This window comes from Delphinus delphis, chromosome 17 (assembly GCF_949987515.2).
Source record: "Delphinus delphis chromosome 17, mDelDel1.2, whole genome shotgun sequence".
Classification (NCBI taxonomy): Eukaryota; Metazoa; Chordata; class Mammalia; order Artiodactyla; family Delphinidae; genus Delphinus; species Delphinus delphis.
This window is the reverse complement of record NC_082699.1, coordinates 11455271-11480196: the sequence shown is the minus strand read 5'-3', so window position 1 is coordinate 11480196 and position 24926 is coordinate 11455271. Positions and strand designations below refer to the sequence as shown.

General features: G+C 37.8%; 1 protein-coding gene across 2 annotated transcripts in view; it reads right to left on the bottom strand.

Annotated features, from left to right (window-relative positions):
- The window catches only part of MTFR1 (mitochondrial fission regulator 1), a 67187-nt gene that overhangs the window by 37100 nt on the left and 5161 nt on the right, over positions 1-24926 (bottom strand). Inside the window, exons 2-4 of one of the 2 annotated variants that reach the window (XM_059994710.1) lie at positions 16715-16854; positions 8384-8482; positions 306-421 (exon numbers count right to left, since the gene is read on the bottom strand). In XM_059994710.1, coding sequence (XP_059850693.1) covers positions 306-421; positions 8384-8482; positions 16715-16777 — 278 coding nt within the window. In that variant the 5' untranslated portion in view covers positions 16778-16854. Of the gene's footprint in view, positions 1-305; positions 422-8383; positions 8483-14784; positions 15684-16714; positions 16855-24926 lie in introns of those variants that run through there. The other variant, XM_059994711.1, reaches the window with a different exon arrangement.

Sequence of the window (24926 nt, the reverse complement as noted above, 5' to 3'; positions counted from 1 at the left end):
TAGAATTACTTACTTATCTAAACGTATTTATGATAGGTCTTTCTGATTTCTCATTTTAGAATGTAAACTTCCAGAGGGCAAGGAATTCTGTAATTCTTAAGGACTAGGACACAGTTACAGGTCTCTTAAGAACTTTACAAATACCAGCTGAGTGTTTAAAATGAACAGAAAAGATGACCACTCAGAAAAAAAAAAAGAACTGGGTTACTAGAGATCAAATTAGGCTAATAAAAGGAAATACTGTACATGTATCATCTTAAAATACTAAATACCGCATCTCAGCTCTGATAGCCATCCAGACTAACCTTCGTCTTGTTGAACATTCTCCTTCTTCTTTGGCTACCCATCCAACATCAGCAAAAGACACCACTGCATCCTCTCCTGGCTGTCTGGGGCTCCATTCTGTTGTAGGGCTGGTAAGCTGTAAGTTACAAATAGGGAAAGTTCTTCATCTAGCACCAAAATGGTAGAATAAAACATTTTCTTACCTAAGGAAAATCATCAGCTCTAGTGTTACAAACACATGGACAGTTTCTAGCATTTCCACTGAAGGTCTCCATGAAAGAGACCTTTAGTTATGTTATACTGTTGTTTAATAGTGCATGCAATCTCTGAATTATAATTTAACTCATTCAATTTTTATTTTACAGGTCAAATGAGACTCATTAAAAAAAAAAAACCTCTATTCATCCTAAAACATTAAGAAAATTTTTAGAATTTAAACATTATAAATCAGTTCTTTTCTGAAGAGATTTAGTAAAAAGTATAGTGACCAATTTGTGCTAAATCTGGGAATATTTTTAAATGGATATTATATAGATACACTGTTACAATAATGAAAATACATTTTCAAATATCATTAGAGCTCTTGATTTTTAAATTAAAGTATTAACTATATTAAAGAACCAAAAATACAAATAGCAGAACAGAATTCTCTAGCTAACCTTAAACACCTAGATGAAGGAACAGAATATTCTGAAATAAATATAACAAAGAAAAAGCGTGCAAGTTCTGAAACTGACCTTCAAAAAATGGAAAAATAACTTAATTGAATTAAATTTGTTTTGTTATAAGAATAATGCCTCAGAGCCAGATGGCCAATGAATAATAGTTATCAGATTAATGTAATACTTCCTACAAGTTGAAGTAAGGTTTAAATAAAAAAGAAAATGCAGACTTTTTAATTGAAGAAAAACGTTTAAGAGGCCAAAGAGATTTACATGTATTTATCAGAAAGCTTCTACAGTAACCCATGCTTTGTTTGAACCTTCTTACTATTATCATTGCTAGATGAAGCTTTTGGAAGCTACACTTAAATAATACTTGTTCCTCAACTGTAAAATATACCATACAAACACATAATACTAATATGGTTAAAATTTTTAAATAATGTATCTTTAATTTTTAAATAATATATCTTTAATATTAGGAATGAAATTTTAACTAAACATATTGGCTCCTGGTATGTGCACGCATTCAGATACCATAATTACCTAACATTATCAACTTCATAGAGTAGTATTAGAAAACTGACATTTTAACAAGATACTAAGAATATCAAGTATTTAAAATGCCTTAAATTCTGGCTTTGGGGAAGGACGGGGGTATAGGAAAGAAAGAAAACAAGTATATTAGAAGAGTAGAGATTTAAGGACTTAATACTGGGCAAAAACAAAAACAAAAAAACTAATAACAGAATTAAGATGAAAAAGCTTTCAAAATACCAGCGTTCTGGGCTCCCCTGGTAGCGCAGTGGTTGAGAGTCCGCCTGCTGATGCAGGGGACACAGGTTCGTGCCCCGGTCCGGGAAGGTCCCACATGCCGCGGAGCGGCTGGGCCCGTGAGCCATGGCCGCTGAGCCTGCACGTCCAGAGCCTGTGCTCCGCAATGGGAGAGGCCACAACAGTGAGAGGCCCGCGTACCGCAAAAAAAAAAAAAAAAAAAAAAAATACCAGTGTTTTAAGGCACACAGTGGAGTAACTGTGGTCAGAAGAGAAAAAAAGTATAAGCTTCAGCAAGTACATTGTCAAGGGATATGATCAAAGAAAAACCAAAAAGAAGATTTTTCTACTTCTCCCTTATATGTTTCAGAAATTTATCTAAATAAGTCAATAAAAAATAGTTTTCAGTAAATTGGTATCCTGTACAACTTAAATAATATAAACGAACTAGGCACCACATCTGGTCTCAAGAGCCTGCGAATCTGGCAATATTCTGTTGCTATCCATTACTAAGAACAGAATGGTATATTAATACTCCCGTAACATTATAAAATGGAGATTCTAAGTGGGTTACATGGAGATTAGGGAACAGGAAGGTCCCCCAAGCTCTGTGGAAGCTCCTAGAAAATACAGTATTTAATGGGCTATTTTGTACAAGTGACAAATCATAAAGGTAAAACCTGAATGGTCCCTTCCTTAAGGTGCTAGTTCATGAAGATCAATTTGGTTACCTAACTCTTTGTTTAGAAAATAAAATTTTGTTCCAATATACTTACTAGTTGGTAGGAAGAAAGGTATATTTAAGATAAATAAAAATCTAGTTTTGACCTTAAGACTTCTTACCTTCCCATAAAAGCTACAAAAATTGCTGTTTTCTTCCCAGATATTTTTGTTCATAAAAGGAAGCAAAATACTTTTCTAAGAATACTCAAAAATATAAGTTAAACCCACTCTGTGACAGCCTTTCAAAGTATTTTATTTTATAATGTAAAGATCATACAATATTTCTCAATTTTACATCTGTAACACTTCGCATATTAAACATGAAATGTTCCTTTTTGCACAAACTTTAAAAAAAAAATTATTCCATGGACTTAGTCTGTAATCTTACTGAGCATTGATTATATTTAATCACTGAAATAATACCATGTCTATAACATGTACTCAATGAGATGAAAATGTTAATGATACTGTCAGGAACCAATTCCAGAATTGATAATACCTGTATCATTTCTAATTGACATCCTGCGCCACAAAACAAAGTAGTTTTAGTATTTAAGTCACGTACTTACATTTTAACAGTGATTTATGCCACCAAAAAAGAAGCCTAACAAAGTCCCTGGGGAAACTCATACAAAAAACAAAATAAAACTGAAAAAAATCTAATCTTTTTTTAAAAGGCCACTTCAGTTGTTGCCGAAATGGGCACTCAGTAGCATAAGAATGAAACAGAAAGTACAGTTCACCTAGTAAAGTACTAGTTTAGGTGAGGTCAGTGTAGGCAAGGGGACTGAGGGCATGGAATTCTTGGAGGTATGATTTAGACACCACTACTGACATGCATGGATGATGGATGGGAAGTTTGAAAAAGAAAAGGTCAACTTACTGAAGGTTCCAGCAAGGTCCTGTCCTACCACAGCTATTGTTAGTGGGGGGGGAAAAAAAAAACGACAGAAAATTTTTTTTTCAAAATCAAGGGCATTATAAAATTTAAAATAAAATTAGTGCTTATTGATTTATCAGTATCCAAATTCCTTTCAGAAAGAAAAGCATTTCATTCAGAGCAAAATTCAGTAAGAGCATTGTATTTTTACTGATCTTAAGAAATTCAAATCAACATTTGAAACAATTTAAATTATCCAAGATTCAATTATATTTCTAGAATTTTACTGAATTTTAGGTAATTTTAAATATTCTGATAATGTAAAACTACACTGAAGAAATTGATTTATTTAATAAAACGCATAAAAGAAAAATATAAAGCTTGTACAAAAGTTGAAATACTTAGAATAAAATATTAGAAGAGCTCACTTTGTCCTCATGTGACTTTTCATAAAATAAACACACTGGCACCGGGAACTAGGATTCTCTCAGTTTCTTGCCGAAAACGGTGTAACAGTAAATATACTCAGTCTATTTTACCACCTTTTGTTTACAGCCAAATGCAAAACATGTATTCTTAAAAGCAACACAGTAAAATAACTTCTAGATTTTTAATTACAGATTTAATTATTCCTCTTTTTCTACCAATTCCTGTCATAGTAAGAAAAAGTAAAAGCAGAATTTCTGCATTTTAATATAGTGACATACAGTGACACCAATAGGCCAAGAGGTATACCTGAGTAAAGAACACCAAACTAAATATTCTAGCCGAGACAGGCACTAATATTGCTGAGTAATGCGGTCACTTTAAAAAAAACTGAGCATCTATTAACCCTTCCTATTCATGACACACCTAGAATGGGGGAGGGAAGGAAGGTGAGGGGAGAATAGGGAGAAGAAAAAGGACCAGAGAGACAAGAGGGAAGGAAATGTGTGTGTGTATCTCTCAAAATAACCTAGGAAGGTAAGTAACAGTATCTCCATGGAAAAGCAAGTCTGTAAGAAGTCAATTACTGAGAATGAATAAAACATCACAAACAGTTATTTACTGAGTTGGGCTTCAAATTACTATGCCATGTTACCAAATTTATAAAACATAATGCATATATATCTGGATTCAGTTACCCTTAAGGGCCATTTTATAGCTAAAAATATCAAGAAATGGTATGACATCACATGTATGACATCACATACTAGCATAGTCCAGATTACCAGACAGTAACTGGGAAAAATATGAAGTTTAACAATGAATTTTAGTATGAATCCAGGTACTTATCCACAGATGGCTCAGACATCAAAGACCATGATACCACACTACGTCTCCCACCTCACTAGCTCCTGACAGAGGGGCCTTGTCTTAGCTCAGCAGTAACCTCTGTCTTGCCTCAGGACCTCTGCACTTACTGTTCTCTCTGCCAACACTGCCTCACATCCATCCCTCTCCCTAACTCATTGAGGGGCTGGCTCTTTTTAATCCTTATTTGTCATTCCTCCAGGGATGCCTTCCCAGACCACCACTGTTAGTCTCCCCATGCTATACCAATTTTTGCTTCACTGCACTTAGTACAAATTATAGTTTTATGCTTATTAGCATATTTTCTTGCTTAATATCTCTCCCACTGAACCATATCCCAGTAAGGGTAGAGATTGTGTCTGTTTGCTTCACCACTGACCAACAGCACCTAACATAATGCATGGATTTCAAGTTGATTTGCTGAATAAAGATGGGCTGCCAGGTGGCAGGCAGCTGTTTTACTTCCACCTTTAGTCACAGTGTGTGGACTTCAGTGAGAATCTTATTCATTACTTGTTTGGTTACAGAACATTCCCTCCACCACCAATTCCAACAATCACTCCTAGCAATCTAAGAAAATAGCCTGGGGCAGGGTTTCCACAGGAAAAAACGGTAATCCAGGTTAAATTTCCCAGAGTTCTGCCAGTTACTGAGCAGGGATTCAAACTACTGTAGCACAGGGCCCACCCTCCCCTTATCTGATGGTATGCAAGAGCACTTTTTTTTTGCCTTAGATTTTTCTAAGTGTAGTATTTTATTACCCCAATAAGCCACACTTAAGTTCCATGTTTTTCTTTAACTCATAAAATTTGAAATTTATAAAAATGACCCCAAAGGTGTTTTAGTGATTACTTTCATAATTTGCCAATAGATAATTATGTTACTACTGTAAACTTTTCTTTAGCAAAATACTAAAACACAATCTGTAAATGAAGTCCTCAAACTCTACGCTACATAAGAAGCTTCTGAAAAGGTTTTAAAAAACAAATGAACAAAAAAATCGAATATATGAAATTCGGATTTAGTAAGCCTTGGATGACACCTTATATTCTTTATACATTCCGTAAGTGTTTTTGCGAGGAGGCTGGGGCCTTGGAGGATGGGGCCTGAGCATGGATATTTTATTTTTTAAAGCTCCTGGTGATTTAATTATGCAGCCAGTATTGAGAACCACTACACATCAAAACCTCTGAACTCCATTCCAACAAACAGAGCAAATAAACATTGAGTGCTTTTATATGATTTTTTTTTTAACATTCATTACCTCATTTTATTCCCAGCCCAATATTCATTGGGCCCATTAACTGGATGAAGGTGTAAATAAATGTGCTGATCTGTGTTCTGATTTGTGAACCTATAAATACACAGAAATCCAATTTGTTTAAAAAAAAAAGGCAAAAGTTTTGGGAATTCCCTGGCAGTCCAGTGGTTAGGACTCCAGGCTTCCAATGCAGGGGGCACGGGTTTGATCCCTGGTCGGGGAAGTAAGAGCTCGCATGCCAAGCGGCACGGCCAAAAGAAAAAAAAAATCCAATCTGTAAAACCAGGGAGTTCACTTAGACAACCAAGTAAGTTAATCTGCTATTCTGCTGCAAGGTGGCAATAACAATAAAATCCCACCACTAGCATACTTTTATTGTGCACTAATTATGTACCAGTTACAATATTCAGGGCTTTGCATGGATTATCTTGTCTAACCCTCAAAACACAAAGTAACATGCCTGTCTTGCCCATCATTTATGTGAGTCTTCCTTGTCTGCAGATATATGGGTCAGCTGACAACAATGAAAAGATGGTGTGATTTAGAAGGAACACACTGAGGCTTAAGATTTTGGAGGTGAAACTGTTGTGAGGGCGACCAACTTGAGGTGATGCCTATTGAGTGCTGGGTACAAGAAAAGGAATAGAAGTGAAAGTCTACAGGAGCAGAGGAAGAAAAGAAAATATGAGACTAAGTTCCAAAAGACAGTGAAATCACCCAGGACAACAAAGGACTGGCTTTGACTACTAACTCCTGCTTCTGAATTGACCCATGAACACTTCATTCTCAAGTTTAATCTATTTCAACTTTTCTCTCCCTCCCTGGGTCCCATGGTGGTTCCCCAGTTCCAGACTTTCTATAGCAGTATTTACTCATGTTGGACTCCTGGACAGTCCAAATACATTCCATATCAATCAAACCTCCAAATGAGCCAAAAAAAATAGCAAAAATGAATTGTCAATTTTATTACTCTTAAACGGCATCCCTTATATTTTTTGAAGACTCTACATTTTTTATATTTCTGATAGATGTAGTAAAAAAAATTAAAGAAACAGAAGATACAGAAGAATGATAGCAGATTTAAAATATCTAAATAAGTAGCAGATAAAACACTCACTTTAAGATTGATGCTGAATTTGAAAAGACGCAGCATGCTGCAAAACTGTCTGGAAGTAAAAAATCTCACTATAAACAAATGTCTTCTGTTTTCTACTACATTCTCAAGTAGGTCACCAACATTCCTCTTACCTTACTCCTCTCCTTTATGTTAATTTCTCTTTTCAAATGCAGCTCCTGTACTAAACCTAAAACTCTTATTATGCTCAGATGCTTCTAAGTGACTAATAACATTGAGAAAGAAAATCCTGCCAAGAAAATGAACTTGGCCCTAGTACTTCGGCCCACTGACTGTCAAGGCAGATTTGGGTTGCTACCAGAAAATGCTGGATTATCTCCACGTCCTTTCATACATCTCTAGCTATGTGAACCCAAATGCTGAAGCAAGTTCTCCTGCAACAAGGTTAAGCAGACAGATAAAATTTTAATGGAATAAATGGAGCAATCAGAAGTTACTAAGTCTTAGTTAACACAATAGTTATTTGAAGAAAACTGGCAAATAAAGCAATCAGCAATTGGTGTCTCAGTGAACTGAATTCTCAGAAATTGTGCTTGAGAGAATTACTATCATACGTTTCTCTACTGTGATTTTTTTTAAAAAGCCCATCATTTGATAAAAATTACTTCTGCAAAGTTCCAATCTGTCAATCTCTAGACTGATGCACAAAGGTCTTGCCAGTCAATCCGCAAGTGGGCGTAGCAATGACCTACCTTGTTAGTGAACCTGGACAAATGGTCATTTCTACCACTTACTTAGAAACAGATTTTTAACTCTCTACAAGGAGGAGTGATTTATAAGTAAGACATCTAATAAGCTCGCAGGGGCACTTCTGACCTTCTGAATTATGAGTTAAACTTACCTTCCACACTTCACATGCTAATCTATTATTTAAAATTGGTATAGATTATCTGCTGAACTTTATATACTTAAACGTTGAACTAAAAGATTTTCTTATTACTACTGTAGAGAATTACTGAAAAACAAGAATAAAGCTATGTGAAACATGTCTCACACTAAAACAACCGTAAGGAACAAAAACCCAAATCAAGAAAATAGGAACTTATCTCCAAGCAGAGTTGAGCTACTCCTGATTTGGTGCTCGAAGACAATGCTCAAGGTCACCTGGGAATTAACAACTGCTGGGCTTATTATATGCTTCTAAGTCTGTATGTATTCTTAAGGATAAATGTCTTACAGAGCTTCAGTAATCACTTCACAGAGGAACTAAATTTAGAAAGACTTTACCGTGGTTTTTATCCTCTTTTATTTTATTGATAGCAGCATCAATAGTGGGGAGAGGTTCAAAAAGTACTTTTAAAGCTGTCTGGCCTATTTACATCACCAATGCACATATTAATATAAAATTTGAAATATATAAAGTACAGTACCTGAAACTGAACTCTTGGACACTGGATCAGAGATAAATTAGTACCAATTTTCCTTACGATACTTCGAGATGAACCATATGGCTTCCCAGACCAAAGTACCTAAGTAGGAAAAACCAAAAGTTTAATTACAAGACTTACAGAACTGTTAATACAAAGCACTGGACAGTTAATTGCATGACATGCTGACACATTAATTATGGGATCACAAAGCTCTATGTTATGGGAAATGAGCTAATACTTCTCAATTAAAAATTAAAGAATATATACAGCAGGTTGTTACTAATGCAATAAAGTTTAATGTAAGGCATTATATAAAAATGTAAAAGAACAACTAGTGGAAGTTCCCTGGTGGTTCAATCTCTGGTTGGGGATCTGATCCCACAAGCCGTGCAGCATGGCCAAAAGGAAGGAAAAAAAAAGGACTACTAGTAATTGTAAAATAAAATTATATTAGGAGTAAAAACTCATCTGTTTTCATTAGGTTTTCATCCTACTCTGCAGAGGAAACTATTTATCTCCCCTGCTATGTTTTTAGAATCTTATCTATAAGTTTTTCAAAACTACAAGCTACTTACAATAGACTTTCAAAACAAATGCAAATCAGTACAAAGTTCAGAATCTGAATTTGTACGACGCAGGATGCTGCATTTTGTTTGCTACACAAGAAGGCCTGGCCAAGGGTGAGTGGGGGCCAAAATCCAGTTGTACTTGTGAGGCCTTGTCTCAGGGGAAAGGTGTCTTTTCCTAATTTATACAAAAGTACTAAATAGGCTAGTGATAACCCTAATGAGCAGAATTTTTCAGATGAAATCATAATACACAGAGGACATTATGCTATGCTTAAAGCAAAAACAAACACAAACCTCAAAGCAAAAAGCAAACAAAAAATGCACAGGCAGAATGTTAAAGCATTACGAATTGTACCTTGAAACTTCTCCCCAAGTATATGCTCTTTCCTTAAAGAGAAAAACTATCCATCTGTTTTGAGTGCTATACCTGAAAGCCTGGACAGAAGAGGTAAAGAGAGGTGGTATACTATTAAAAGCAATTTGGAAAAAAAAGAATGAGAATGATATGACTATTTACTAATTCATTCAACTGAGATATTCAATTGCATCCTAAAACTATTAAATAAATAGTACCCAATCAGCTGGCATGTATTCTGAGCAATGGACACTGACCGCTTTTTAAAGTCACTCCATGCCCATTCTAATTTAAAGAATGGAATTACAGTATGACCAAACAATGTTACTGTAAACAGTTGGACCAAGCAATGTTACTGTAAACAGCCATGGCTCCAACACATAACCCTAACTAGACCTTTAGACCATTCTAAAAGCATGCACAACTTGTAAAACGAGCATAGAAGCAATCTGACTTCTTAGATTTTAGCAATCAAATCCAATTTAAGGTTAACAGTATGAATCAAAGTGAGGATCATGGGGTATATATAATACCTCTGGCATCTGCCTCTGCTCATATAATTCTCATCATCAATATGGTCAAAGTTTCAGATAAATAACAAGGACCTACTGTACAGCCCAGGGAACTATATTCAAGGTCTTTTAATAACCTATAATAGAAAAGAATCTGAAAAAGAACAGACATATACATATAAATGTATAACTGAATCACTTTGCTGTACATCTGAAGCTCACACAACATTGTAAATTAACTATACTTCAATTTTTTTAAATGGATTTAAAAAATTGTTCAAAGTTTCACTGACTGTTTACCTGGGAGAGCTCCAGAAAGTACTATAACCTACACTGGCTACTATAACCAACAAAAACTATAACTCCTGCTTTAGAAATATAAATTAAATGGATGGACAGGTTGGAAAACTGGTCAGTGGAAAGATAAGACGTCAATACTGAAATAAGAATATTAAAGAATATAAGAGGTAAAGTTACTGTGAAGCTTAGAATTACGTGGAGTTCAGGAAAGCAATCATTCAAACCAATGATCATACAGAGAATTATCACATGAATAGTGTTAATAACACATGAGGACCAAGAGGAGGAAAATCATCCGACCAGAGGAAAAAGGGAAGAATCACAGCCTTACAAACCCAACATAGGAGGCCAAGAAAAGCAAGAGGGAAGAGAAATGGGGATATATGTACAGTTGATTCACTTTGTTATAAAGCAGAAACTAACGCACCGTTGTAAAGCAATTATGCTCCAATAAAGATGTAAAAAAATAAAATAAAATAAAACAGTATTTAAGCAAACTCTTTACCTTATACATGTTAATTGGCATCGATCTTTTAAAAAAATAGCCATAGGGCAATAGTAACTACACCACTCAATCATTTCTCGTGTCTTCTATTTAGCCATAAGTCAAAACTCTCCTATGATGTAGGAGAATGCTATTTATACATCACAATGTGACAATTACATAGTCTAATGTGAATCTTCCATCCCTCCAGTAAGCAAAGATCTTAACTGCAGATGAAGAGGACAAAAAAGCTCACGAAGAAAAGTTCAAAAAGGACTTGCCAAGGTCAGAAACTAAGATTTCTGCCAGCTTTTAGCCTTCCTTGCTATGCATGCTTCAGGGCTAAGTTTCAACTATTATCTTCCCATCTGCTTTATATCAGAAGGAAAGAATACCAGGTGCCTTCAACAAGGGAAAGTGGCCAAAGCTTCAGCTTTTATTTATAGGGAATTAGTAGACTATTTAGGCTTTTGATGCAAAGTTAAGGAAAGTAACTTGCCTTATGTGATTATTTTTTCAAGTATACACAGTGGACTAACATAATGTTGTTCTGTTACTTATGAACTGCATAACATTTAGCACCAAAAATTATGAAGCAAGAGTCTTTATAAGCTAATGAATGGGATACTTAGAAAGAAGAGGAGCCATAACCTTCAGTGGATTGAAGAAAAAGTAAGGGGAAGGAGCAGCTAACTTCCAAGAAGTCTAAAACTAGGTCTTAACTTTATTTTTTCTATTCAGCCCTCATGGAGGGGGAGAAATTGTAAATGGCTGTGAAGAAATAATGAACAGATGGTATGGAAAGTCACCATCTGTGCATTGGGAGGCTGTACGGCCCAAGTGCATCTCCTACCCTAACTGGTGGCTGAACTATGTCTTGTCAGTACACTTGTTTGGAGAAGGAAAGGCTTCCTCTAAAGATGAACTGTCAGTAATATCTTTTCAGATCTAAGAGAGAGGGCAGGGAGAAAACTGTCATTACTAGACAATTCGATTTCATTAAGAAATAAGAATTGGGCTTCCCTGGTGATGCAGTGGTTAAGAATCCTCCTGCCAAAGCAGGAGTCATGGGTTCGAGCCCTGGTGCGGGAAGATCCCACATGCCACGGAGCAACTAAGCCCGTGCGCCACAACTACTAAACCTGCGCTCTAGAGCCCGTGAGCCACAACTACTGAGCCCGTGTGCCACAACTACTGAAGCCCACATACCTAGAGCCCGTGCTCCACAACAAGAGAAGCCACCGCAATGAGAAGCCCGTGCACCGCAACGAAGAGTAGCCCCCGCTCAGCCCAACTAGAGAAAACCCGCGCGCAGCAACAAAGACCCAACGTAGCCAAAAATAAGTAAAATACATTTATAAAAAAAAACAAGCATTCAATTCCATTAAGAAAAAATTAAGTAAGAGTAATTTTTTTAAATTAATTTATTTTTGGCTGTGTTGTGTCTTCGTTGCGGTGTGCAGGCTTCTCACTGCAGTGGCTTCTCTTGTTGCAGAGCACGGGCTCTAGGCGCGCGGGCTTCAGTAGTTGTGGCTAACGAGCTCTAGAGAGCAGGCTCAGTAGTTGTGGCGCACGGGCTTAGTTGCTCCGCGGCAGGTGGGATCCTCCCGGACCAGGGCTCGAACCCGTGTCCCCTGCATCGGCAGGCGGATTCTCAACCACTGCGCCACCAGGGAAGCCCTATTTATTATTATTAAACAAAAAAACTGCTTTGCTTTATTTATAAGTACTGATAAATAATGTAATAATGAATCTGTGTGGGGCATGCATGTTTGCATGTCTGAGTCTAGTAATGACAGTCCATAGCATCTGGCAACAGAGTTTGTAAGTGATGACAGCAAGGAGGAGGATGACACCAGGAGAGCAATTTGTTCTTTGTTAACAATGTGAAAAGCTATTGTCGAAGTGCTGAAATGTGAGGCTGGAATCTGAAAATGTCATCTGTCTCACCATGATGACTGCACTCAAGCTTTATACGGTGGTGATTCATTTCTTAGAGACTAGTTAAATCTATATTTCTATCTGAGAGTCACCATTTAGCAAGAAAAAATATAAACTTAATTCTAATCAAATGTATTTTTCTCAAAAAAACTATGTAATATTAACCCAAGGTTCTTATTCTGATATATAATTTCGCATATCCCTGAAATTATACACAAAATTATGTACATATACAACATTTTTCTAGGAAGAAGGTCCATACCATTAATCAAATTTTTAGGGAGTCTAGGACCCAACAAAGTATAAATTCTTAATTCCAAGGGAACCAGAGGAAAATAAAAAGTATGTGTTGGGGAGAAGGGGGTGGAGATAGGAAGATGAAATTCTATAACAATTTTGAAATCCCCAACTGAAGACAACCCTTCCGTCAGTTCTCTTCTTCCTTATCTAAACTCCTAGCCACATTCACATTCTTCCTCCAAAACAGAAGAGGAAAACAAGGTTGCAATTCTTAAGTATTACTGGAAATATATTCCTAATACAAATTAGATATTTGCTGTAACTTTTCAACATAAAATACTGAGATGAACCAGAATCACATTAGTTTCATAGCTTGCTTTCTCTAGTTTAAAACCATTTTTACTTAAGGGCATAAATATAGTAATAATAGAATGAGGAGAAAGTTTGGACAAATGTGAATACAGCTGACCCCTGAACAATGCTCAGGTTAGGGACACCAAACACTGCCCCCACTTTCCCAACAAAATCCACATATAACTTTACAGTTGGCCCTCCTGTATCCAGGGTTTCACATCTGCGGATTCAACCAACCATGTATCATGTACTACAGTACTTACTACGGAAAAAAATCTGCATCTAAGTGGATGCAAGCAGTGGAAACCCACACTATTCAAGGGTCAACTGTATATAGTTTTAAATTCAAACAAATGTTGAGGCCAAATGGAATGCAGTGAAGAGAAAACATAGAGACCACGGCAGCATATAGGCCTGGTTTTAAAAGCAGGCTCTACAATTTATTGTCTGTATAAAGCTGGCAAATTATTGATCCCTCTATGTTTCCCTTTCCTCATCTATAAAACGGGAACAGTATCTACCTCATAAGCCTATGAGCCTTAAATGAGTTAAGGGAGGGGCTTCCCTGGTGGTGCAGTGGTTAGGAGTCCGCCTGCCAATGCAGGGGACGCGGGTTCGAGCCCTGGTCCAGGAGGATCCCACATGCCTCAGAGCAACTAAGCCCGTGCGCCACAACTACTGAGCAAGCCACAACTGCTGAGCCCACATGCCACAACTACTGAGGTCCACGCGCCTAGAGCCCGTGCTCCGCAACGAGAGGCCACTGCAACGAGAGGCCCGTGCACTACAACGAAGAGTAGCCCCCGCTCGCTGCAACTAGAGAAGGCCCATGCGCAGCAATGAAGACCAAACGCAGCCCAAAATAAGTAAAATAAATAATTTTTTTAAAAAACTGAGTTAAGGTATTTAAGTATAACACGACTTTAATAAATACTGTCTTCTTCCCCTTCTATTATAAGAGGTAGCAAAGTACACTAAAAAGAAGATTTTGGAATCAAAATTGGGTTCATATTACAGCTCTGCCACTTATTAGTCAGGTAACTTTGCACAAGTCAGTTAAACACTCTGAACCTCAGGTTCCTCATCTGTTAAAAAAAAAAAAGTGTTGTCCTAGTGAACACACAAAATACATGTAAAAGACTGGGCATAGTAAGCCGATCAGTGATAGCTATTATGATGGTGCTGATGTGTACGGTAAAATGCAAAGAGCTAATCATCACCAGCTGGGCCTAATGGCAAAAACAAAACGCAGATCTCAAAACCTGCAATTTCTTTTTAAAGCAGATAAAATATGCAAAGAATGAAGACATTTTCTGCTCTTGAATACATTCAAATATAGTACCAAGTTCATTTATATATCAAAGCAGTGAGAAATATGTATTTATCATTGAAAGATGGAACTAAAAAGTTTTTTTTTATATTCAGATTACTCTTCAGCAGCAAGCTAAAAGATCCCAGAAACTAAGATAGAAAATAACTCCAAAGGGTCAAATTGTTTAATGTTAGGAGAAAATTTATTTTTATATAGATTTTCAGTTAACTGATTAAAGGTGATGATTATATGTTACATAAAAAAATGATCTTTCCATCTATTGGTAGAAATCAGTTGTGATTATAATATTGGGAGCAAGTTAATGCTCTCTTACCTGGTCCATTCTTTGATGAAAGGCACCCATGTTACAGCTCAAAATGAACAAAGCTAAATAAGTAAACTAAGCTAAATAAAGTGTGTTATCTATTCCTGAAACAAAATTCTGCACTTTGGCCTCAATCAGCACTGGTCACATTGCCTGACTTGGGGCGGGGGCAGGGGGATGACAGAGCAAAACAGTAGGAAATTAACCGTCATTGAATGTACCTACACTACATACAGGCCACTGTGATAGGTCTTTTACATACACTGCCGTGTAAATCCACAGGTTCATTGTGCAGGAGTAGTTCTTCCTACCTGTAATTTGTAGATGAAGAAAGTAACTGGCAGAGATAAATTTCATACCCAGGTTTGTTTGAATCCAAGACCTACAATCTTTCCACTCAACTACACTTCCTACTAAAATTGCAAATAAATACGAATCATAAGCTGTAAAGTTTCACTTTTGGGGAATCATTAGCAACAAAAGCTTCCTAACTTTCTGAAAAGAAATTCTTTTGCTGTCAGTACTGAAATGTTAACCTACCCTATGCAGCCAAATGATGGTAAGTAACAATTGAGAAAGGTGGTATACTGCATTAAGTGAAGTTCAAAACATGAGAAGATGTAACTGAAAAAGATGAAAGTATTAACTTTACAAACCATTTTCCTATTGTTTATCCGAAAGATAATACTCAAAATTATGTAAATATAAAAAAGGGTAGGGACTTCTCTGGCAATCCAGTGGTTAAGACTTTCTCTTCCAATGCAAGGGGTGCGGGTTCAATCCCCAGTCGGGGAGATAAGATCCCACACGCCTCGCGGCCAAAAAACCAAAACATAAAATAGAAGCAGTATTGTAACAAATTCAATAAAGACTTTAAAAATGATCCACATCAAAAAGAATCTTTAGGGGCTTCCCTGGTGGCGCAGTGGTTGAGAGTCCGCCTGCCGATGCAGGGGACATGGGTTCACGCCCCGGTCCAGGAGGATCCCACATGCCACGGAGCGGCTGGGCCCGTGAGCCATGGCCGCTGAGCCTGCGCGTCCGGAGCCTGTGCTCCACAACGGGAGAGGCCACAACAGTGAGAGGCCCACGTACCGCAAAAAAAAAAAAAAAAAATCTTTAAAAAAAAGCGGGAGGGGGGGCGGGGTAAATGTTATTTGGTTCTTTGCTTTTTATCTCCAAAGAAAATAGATGGAACTTTGTGGGACTGGGGCAACAAAACGTTCAACCTTCTCTTAGCAAGATTCAAAGAGACAAAATAAAAACAAAAAAGTAAAAGTAGTGCATTAAAAAGTATACCCATATTCAAATTATGTAACCTGCCTATATCTTTAATGAATACAATGTAATTCCATGTCACCAATGACACTGAATGTGAAAATGAGAAACAAATATTCCACAAAATATGCTTGGCACAAGTATTGCTCTAATAACTTTACACTGGATCTGAAAAAAAAAATTATGTATTAGTAGAAAATACTTTTAAAAATGTCAAGATCCGAACATCTTTGGCACAGAATAACAATATTACACTAATTTTTTCCTTTGTATCTACAGTTGTTATATTTTAGGAGACATGACTTACCTTTTAAACAGCTGTGTGATAAACCACATTATAAGAGCATTCAATATTAACAGTTCTACAACATTCAGAGTTGTCAAGCATTAGTCAAACATATTTTATTCAATGATTTCTATATACATTTAAGCCTTTTCCTCACTAATAACAAATGCATTGCTTTTACCAGTCACATGAATATTGGTTAAGTTTTCGATGTAGCCAACCCATCCCTTACTTAGGATACTGGGTAAAGATTCACTTCCATGATTTAAATAGTAAGCAAATTAAATACTACATAAGTTGGCCATACATAAGATTCATTTTTCTCAGAAAAAATTCTCAATGTCTGGATTTTAAAAAACAATTTCAAGCACTCACCGATTGCATGCTTCCAACCTGTTGAAAAACCATCCTAATTAGGCGTTTAATCCAGCCAAGCATTTAGATGGCAAAGTCTCTCCAAATTTGCATTTCAAGTACTTCAGGCATACATAGTAGCACATGGTCCATAAAGCACACTGAAATGTTAAAATGTAAATACTAAAGTGAAATAATTATTATTTAGAATCTTTATTGTCTACAACACATCTCACAAAGTAAGTTTAGTCTACATCTTAAACCTTTGTGTGTATAAGTTTACTTAAGGAAAAAAATTTTCAACTAAGACCCGACACAGCCAAAATAAATAAAACAAATTAAAAAAAAAAGAAAAAAATTTACTTGTGATCACCTTTAAATAAACTAATGGTACAATTTTTTTAATTTTTTTAAGTATTTCTTTTCCAGTCAGGGTTCTACCTTGGAAGCAACAAAAACCTACTGTGGCTGACATAAGTAGAAAATATATTTATGGAAAGACACCCAGTAGACAACAATCTTAGAAGAAACTTATAGGCTACACAGCCAGGAAAGACATCCAAAACTGCCGCAGAACTGGTCTTGGAAGACACCACTGCAACTGTTACTGCCACCCCTGACAGAACAGAATCTACCAGTTCCCACTTTCCTGTCCCACTGGCTCCTGAGTTGCTGTCCATACTGGCGGCATTTGCTTGGACGAACCTACCTGGCTACAGTTACAAGCCGATTCTGGTTCTCACCAATATCATAAAGGAATTCCGGAAACATAAAACAGGAATTCAGAGGCCAGAAGGTCAAAAATAACAAAAAACCACACTCACTGGCACTATAACCCCTGCCACTCACCCTCTTTACCTCCCCATCAATATACTGTATATCTGATACAATTATGAGCTCGCGTGGCATAAACCAGTTTACCTGAAGTGTTGGTCTCCAACACGACAAGTTTACACCAGACTATAAATCAATGTGCTGCTTCCTTGTCAAGGAAGCCTTTAAAAAAAAAAAAAAAAAGCAGTACTTAGTCAGCGGTCCCCAACCTTTCTGGCACCAGGGACCGGTTTCGTGGAAGACAGTTTTTCCACGGACGGGGCGGGGCGATGGTCCAGGCGGTAATGCGAGCGACGGGGAGAAGCAGATGAGGCTCCGCTCGCTCGCCTCCTGTCGTGCGGCCCGGTTCCTAACAGGCCGTGGACCAGTACCGGTCCGCGGCTCAGGGGTTGCAGACCCTTGTACTTAGTGATATACTTGATTTACATTCTGATATAGGCTTACCCCTTTGTGGACCAGAAATAACGTTTGTGGTCTACACTTTGAGGAGAACTTGATAAAGAATTACAAAGAATTGGGGCGGGGTGGGGATAAAGTTGTCACAAATACGCCAGACGCTGGGTGAAACATGAACTAGAAAGAGCCCAGCCCTAAGGACAGATCAAAGTATGCAATGAAAGAGTTCTAAGCGCTGACAGGAACATATAATTTATTGATAACTAAGAAATGGCCGGGGCTAGAACTTTGGTGAGACATATATTTAAATATTACCAACATCTATAATTGCCTGTAAGAATGAATATTCTGAGAGGTAACGGTAATAAAAAGTGCAAAGGGCCAAAAATAAGCTGGAGATGACTGACAAAAAACTGGTCAGAGAAAAAGGATGGTTTTATGTAATTGGAAAACCTATCACTTTTTTTTTTTTTTTTTTTTTTTTGCGGTACGCAGGCCTCTCACTGTTGTGGCCTCTCCCGTTGCGGAGCAGAGGCTCCGGACGCGCAGGCTCAGCGGCCATGGCTCACGGGCCCAGCCGCTCCGCGGCATGTGGGATCTTCCCGGACTGGGGCACGAACCCGTGTCCCCTGCATCGGCAGGCGGACTCTCAACCACTGCGCCACCAGGGAAGCCCTAAACCCATCACTTTTTTAAAAAACTGAGATATAACTTACACAGGCAAGTGCACAAATTTTAAGTATGTCCAGCTTAATGAATTTTTATGTATGTATAAACCTGTGGAACCTCCATCCAGATCAAGATGTGAAACATCTGAAGAACCCCAAGAGCTCCCTTGGGCCTCTACCCAGTCGATATCCATGCCTCACCTATCTAACTACTACTCTAACTTTTACAGCCTATCACTTTCGCAGGCTGCATGTACTCTTCTGTGTCTGACTTCTGTCACTTAACATTGTCTGTGACATTTATCCACATAATTTGTGAATCACAGTTCTTTTTCACTGATGTTCAGTATTTTGTTGTGGTACTATGCCACAATTTACTTGCCCAGTTTACTGGGGGCTTTTTTTGGTTGTTTTTTGTTTTACTTTATTGGCGTACAGTTGATTTACAGTGTTGTATCACCCAAATTACTGTTCATGAACATTTGGGTTGTTTCCATTTTTTAGCTACTATAAATAAAGTTGCTGAAACAATTCGTGCACATAACATAGCAAGGTACACATAAGAACTAATTTCTCGGACTTCCCTGGTGGTGCACTGGTTAAGAATCCACCTGCCAATGCAGGGGACACAGGTTCGAGCCCTGGTCCAGGAAGATCCCACAAGTGGAGTAACTAAGCCCGTGCACCACAACTACTGAGCCCACAAGCCACAACTACTGAAGCCCGCACTCCTAGAGCCTGTGCTCCACAACAAGAGAAGCCACCACAATGAGAAGCCCACGCAATGCAGCGAAGAGTAGCCCCCGCTCACCACAATTAGAGAAAGTCCATGCATAGCAATGCAGACCCAACACAGCCAAAAATTAATTAATTAATTAATTTTAAAAAGAAGAACTAATTTCTCTTGGGACTTCCCCGGCGGTCCAGTGGTTAAGACTCCACGCTTCCACTGCAGGGGGCGTGGGTTCCATCCCTGGTCTGGGAACTAAGATCCCACATGCTGTGTGGCACAGTCAAAAACGAAAAAAGAACTAATTTCTCTTGAGTCTATACCCAGAAGTAAAACTGCTAGATCATCAGATTATACAGAGATAGAGATAAAGCTAAATCTTTGAAAAATCTGTAGAAACTAACATTTTTCTGAAGTGGTTGTACCAATTACACTCCCGCAAGCAGGTATATACAAGAGCTCTAGTTGTTCTATAATCCTTGGTATTGTCAACGGTCAATACTTGGTATTGTCAGTCTTTCTAATTTTAGCAATTTTAGTAGCTTTTCCACAGGTTTTGGGGGTATCTTGATACCTTCCATTAAGAAGTGTCTTTCGCTCGCTTTTTTTTTTTTTTTTTAAGATTTCTTTTGATGTGGACCAGTTTTAAAGCCTTTAATGAATTTGTTACAATACCGCTTCTGTTCTATGTTTTGGTGTTTTGGCCTTGAGGCATGTGGGATCTTAGCTCCCCAAGCAGGGATGGAAACCGCATCCCCTGCATTGGAAGGCGAAGTCTTAACCAGTGGACCGCCAGGGAAGTCCCTTTCCCTCGTTTTTTAAGCAGATAGTTTTGCGTTTTTTTTTTAACTATTTTTAAAAATTATTCTTGCCAGAAAAAAAAAAAAATTCTTGCCAGCAAAGAGTCTGTGCCAGAGATAAAGATTAGGAAGCACTGGCTTAGAAAAAGGAGATGCAACCTAAGAGTGAATGGGCTAACTCATACTCAGAGTAAGAAATGAAGCCCGAACAGAAGCCTCAAGAAATACTTGTGCATCAAGCAGAGAAAACAAGAGTCACTGGGAAAAAAATGATCAGAGGTAATAGAAAAATGAGAGAGGTGTTGTCACCAAAAAAAAAAAAAAAAAAAAAAAGGGAAATTTCAATAAGGGGAATGGTTCTTGTTACTGATAAACAGTAAACACAGAGGAGAGGTCACATAGTCGGTGGCCGCCTACAGTTACCCTTTCCTCCAAACTTCTCCACTGTGCTCTCTGGAACCCTGTTTGAAGGTAAGCATCCCCTCCCTCGCTGAACTGAAATTTGGCTGTCCCTCTAGAATGCTGCTTCCAAGCCTTCTCAAAGGGTCCTGTGCTTGCTTATTCTCTCCTACTTTATATCAAGGCTCTTTCCAATCAATTACTGCTCTAAGCTCTTTGAAAAACCCTCCCTCAAAGGCAAAACTAAAGTGACAACAAAACAGAGCAGTGGTCACCAGGGTTATTAACTACAGCAAAGCACAAGGGAGGTTTTGGAAAAATGGAAGTAGTTTATATCTCGATTGTGGTGGTGGTTACATGACTCTGTGTTCAAAGAAATGTCTGCCAAAAGGAGTGAATTTTGCTGTATGTAAATTATACCTTCACTTAAAAAAAAAAAAAAAAGCTCTCCTTAGGAAGCACTGCTTTACCACCCTCTGTCCCTCATGAGGGTTGACTTAAGGACACTTGAATCATTCCCTATCGCTCAGCTATGACTTCAACCGAGTCTTCTTCTCTACTCCAAGTCCTTTCCTAAATGGAATTCTGTACTTTGGCCTCATTGGCACTAGTACACCAATAAAGAAATATTCTTGCTGGTGCTAGGTGATTATAATATTCACAGAGATGATGCATCCAACAGAGCACTGTTTGAGTCTACTTACATAAAGATCTAAAACAGGTAAAAGTGAAAGCAATCTCATCAGAGATTATGAATTTTTTTTTTAATTTAAACTTTGTCTTTTTTGTCTTGTTTTGAATTGTTGGAGGCAGAGGTCGTGACTGGCAGGAGGCCCGAGAGGGATTTCTGAGGGTGCTGGCAGTGTTCTATTTCTTGACATACGCAGATACTTGCACGTGTTTACTCTGTGAAAGCTTACCAAGATACTTTTCTTAATGTAAGTTATGCTTCAAATACAAGTTTTAAAAACACACAGAGTCTTTGACCAAGTTATGCAACTTTCAGGAATTTCTTTTGCAGAAATAAAAGCATTATACATAAAGAATATGTATAAAGGTATTTTCTGCAGTGCTTTTTCTACTCACAAAACTAGGATCAACTTTAAATGTTCACCAATAAAACACCTGTTAAATAAATTACTGTATATGCATATTACAAACTTTATGCATCTACTAAAAGTGAGTTACAGTCTATGTAATGACTTGATGGTATATATATGTTACAGGAAGGGAAATATACTAAGTATGATTTCATTTCTGTAAAAAAAAAAAAAATCTTCAACCTTTTCATTTATGAAAAGATATACATCAAACTATTAAAACTGGCCAGAGTGGGTAGAAGTAAATTTTTCTTTGTATGGTTTGTACTGTTTACACAATGCTACAAAAATACATGTTTTAATTTGCATTTAGAAACAAAATCTAGGGACTTCCCTGGTGGTCAACAGGGTAAGACTCCACGCTCCCAATGCAGGGGGCCTGGGTTCGATCCCGGGTCCGATCCCGGGTAGGGGAACTAGATCCCGTATGCATGCTGCAACTGAGAGTCCACATGCCGCCACAACTAAGAAGCCCACATGCCACAACTAAGAAGCCCACATGCCACAACTAAGACCTGGCGCAGCCAAAAAAAAAAAAAATATATAGAAGTTACAAAAACCAAATGTCACCTTGCAGCTTTCACTCAGACATTCCTTGGACCATACTGAGACCTTCAGTCTCCTCCCCTGCACTTTCCGTCAACCTAACCAATCCCTTTCCACTTTCACTTTCATCTACCTCATGAAGCCCCAAATCACTTGAACCACTGCTTTGTTAGTATTTTCAACTCCTTTTTCTACTGTTTTGTTTATTTTACAAGCCAGAACCTGATGAGTCCACAAGCCTACACTTCCTACAATTGGGCTGTAGAAAAAAGACTATATCTCACATTTTGATGTTGCTACAAATGTACTACCTCTGGTCTCAACTGGGCCTTCACTGCTGCCTAGCGTTCAGGAAAATCTTAGTTTCTGCTCTTCCCACTCTTCCATTCTCCAGAGCAGCTATTTCAAGCATTCTCCACGCTACCCAAATCTCTCTAACCCTTGCTCCATCATTTCTCATTAGATGACCAAGCTTACTACTTTAAATAATAGAGAAGTCTTCTGACAGAAAATCCCTCAACATCCTGCCACACCACATGCCATACACACAGCATCTCTGCATCCACACCTATTCTGTCCCTCTAAGTCTGTCCCCCATTCTCTCTTGTCCCTCCTTCCAACTAAGTGCTCAGGATTATTACCCCCCCCACCCCCAACCCACAGGTCTCATTACATCAGCTCCATCCTGTATTACATGGATTCTCTTTCCTCGGCCCTGTTAAATTCAATCACATGCTACCTTCTGGTTTCTCCCATCTTCTTTTAAACCAAAGAAATCTGAAACTGAACTCCTCAACTTTCCTCCTAAATCTGTTGCTTATATGTTCCCTACCTCAGAAAATGGCACACCTAGTCAGTTATTCCTTCTTTCTCTTTCATTTTCTACAATCAAGTTCTATTTTGCCTCCTAAATATATCAGATTCCATTTCCATTGCCCTTACTGCTCTTCTAAGTCTATACTATTGTAAAAATCTATTAACTACACTATTTGCACCACCCCCTCCCCTGATTTTGCTATCCCTTTCTATCCATTCTCAATACCAAAGTAGGTCCTTTATGATTTGGTCATAAAGAGGGTTTTCCTGATCAACCAGGATTAGGGCCCTCCTGTATGTATTCTCTTACATTATTAAATTATGTATTACATTTCAAATTAAAATTAAAAATTAAAATTACATAAAAATTAAAATTACATTATTAAAGAGTGTATTAAAACAATGTACCTAAACTGCTTACCTCCTCCACGGCACTTCAGTCACCGTTAAGTGCAAAGACTCTATCTTATTCATCACAGTGACCCCAGCATGTAGCACAACATATAGGATACAACAGTTGCTCAGTTAATATGTGAATATTAAATGAAAGGCATCTAAGTCCCAAGCCAGTGCCTTTTCTATACTGTCTCAATTTCAAACAGACATCTTAAGAGGAATTTTACTTCTATTTATAGGTGAACTAGGTAATTTCAGACAAACCCTCCTCCCACTGAGGACAAGTAAACTAGGGGACAATATTTTTAAAATCATCTATTTGAAAGCATCAGAGAACTGTTAAGGCAGAGAAGTATAACCAGGCCAAGAGTTGGTTCTTTGAAAAGACTAATAAAAAGAATTGACCTCTAATGAGATTTACTGAGGAGAGAAAAGGCACTTTGCCAGTATCAGGAATGAAAAAAGGGACATCATTATAGATCTTAAAGGCATGAAGAAAATCATAAAAGGCAAAACAGACCTATAGTGTAAGAAGTTACAATGGTGGTTACCTTTGGATGGGGTGGCTAAGAGTTGGAAGGGAGTATAAAGGGGCTCTCTGGAGCGCAGACAATTTTCTATTTCTTAAACTGGGTGATCTCTGCATGGATATTTGCTTTGTGATCATTTATTGAGCTGTATATTTATGTCTGTGCATCTTTCTGTGTTACACTTTGTGTGTGTTATACTTCACAAGAAAACAGGTTTTAAAAAAAGATAGCTATCCCTGGTGGCGCAGTGGTTGAGAGTCCGCCTGCCGATGCAGGGGACACGGGTTCGTGCCCCTCTCCGGGAGGATCCCACATGCCGCAGAGCGGCTGGGCCCGTGAGCCATGGCCTCTGAGCCTACGCGTCTGGAGCCTGTGCTCCGCAACAGGAGAGGCCACAACAGTGAGAGGCCTGCGTACCGCAAAAAAAAAAAGATAGCTAAGAATCAGGCTGCACTTTGTTTTCTAGGTTCTTTATGTATGTATATGTGTGTGTGTTTGTAAAATTTAACTTCTAGGATTATATGATGACGGTATAGGCTTATAGTCGAGCCTACTGTAGCGTAGACCAGACATACAGAAATATCGTGCAGAAGTAGCATGGTGGGGTAGCTGGCAAGGCAGTAGAAGAGAAAACCAAGAGTAAAGGAGAAACAGATAAACTGTGAAAACAGACTTTCTTTTCCCGCCACAAATACTATGAAACTATGTGTGTGCAGGTAGACCAATTAAAGTATAGAGCAATCAAATCAAAGATAAAACAACATAATATTGTTTCAACTAACGCAGTGTATGTTTTTGAGATACTTATAATAAAAAAGTTATTAGCAAGAGTTTCACAATAAACCTGTTAGCAGTTATACCAAAGTTGTCATTAAACTTAAAATTCCAAAAACTTTAAAAGCTACAACAACAAAAAAAAAAAAAACAAAAACAAAAAAAAAAGCTACAACAGTACATGGGGCTTATTTTTATAAGGTCTTGTGGAACTATTCAAGGAAATGGCCATTTAATTATCTTT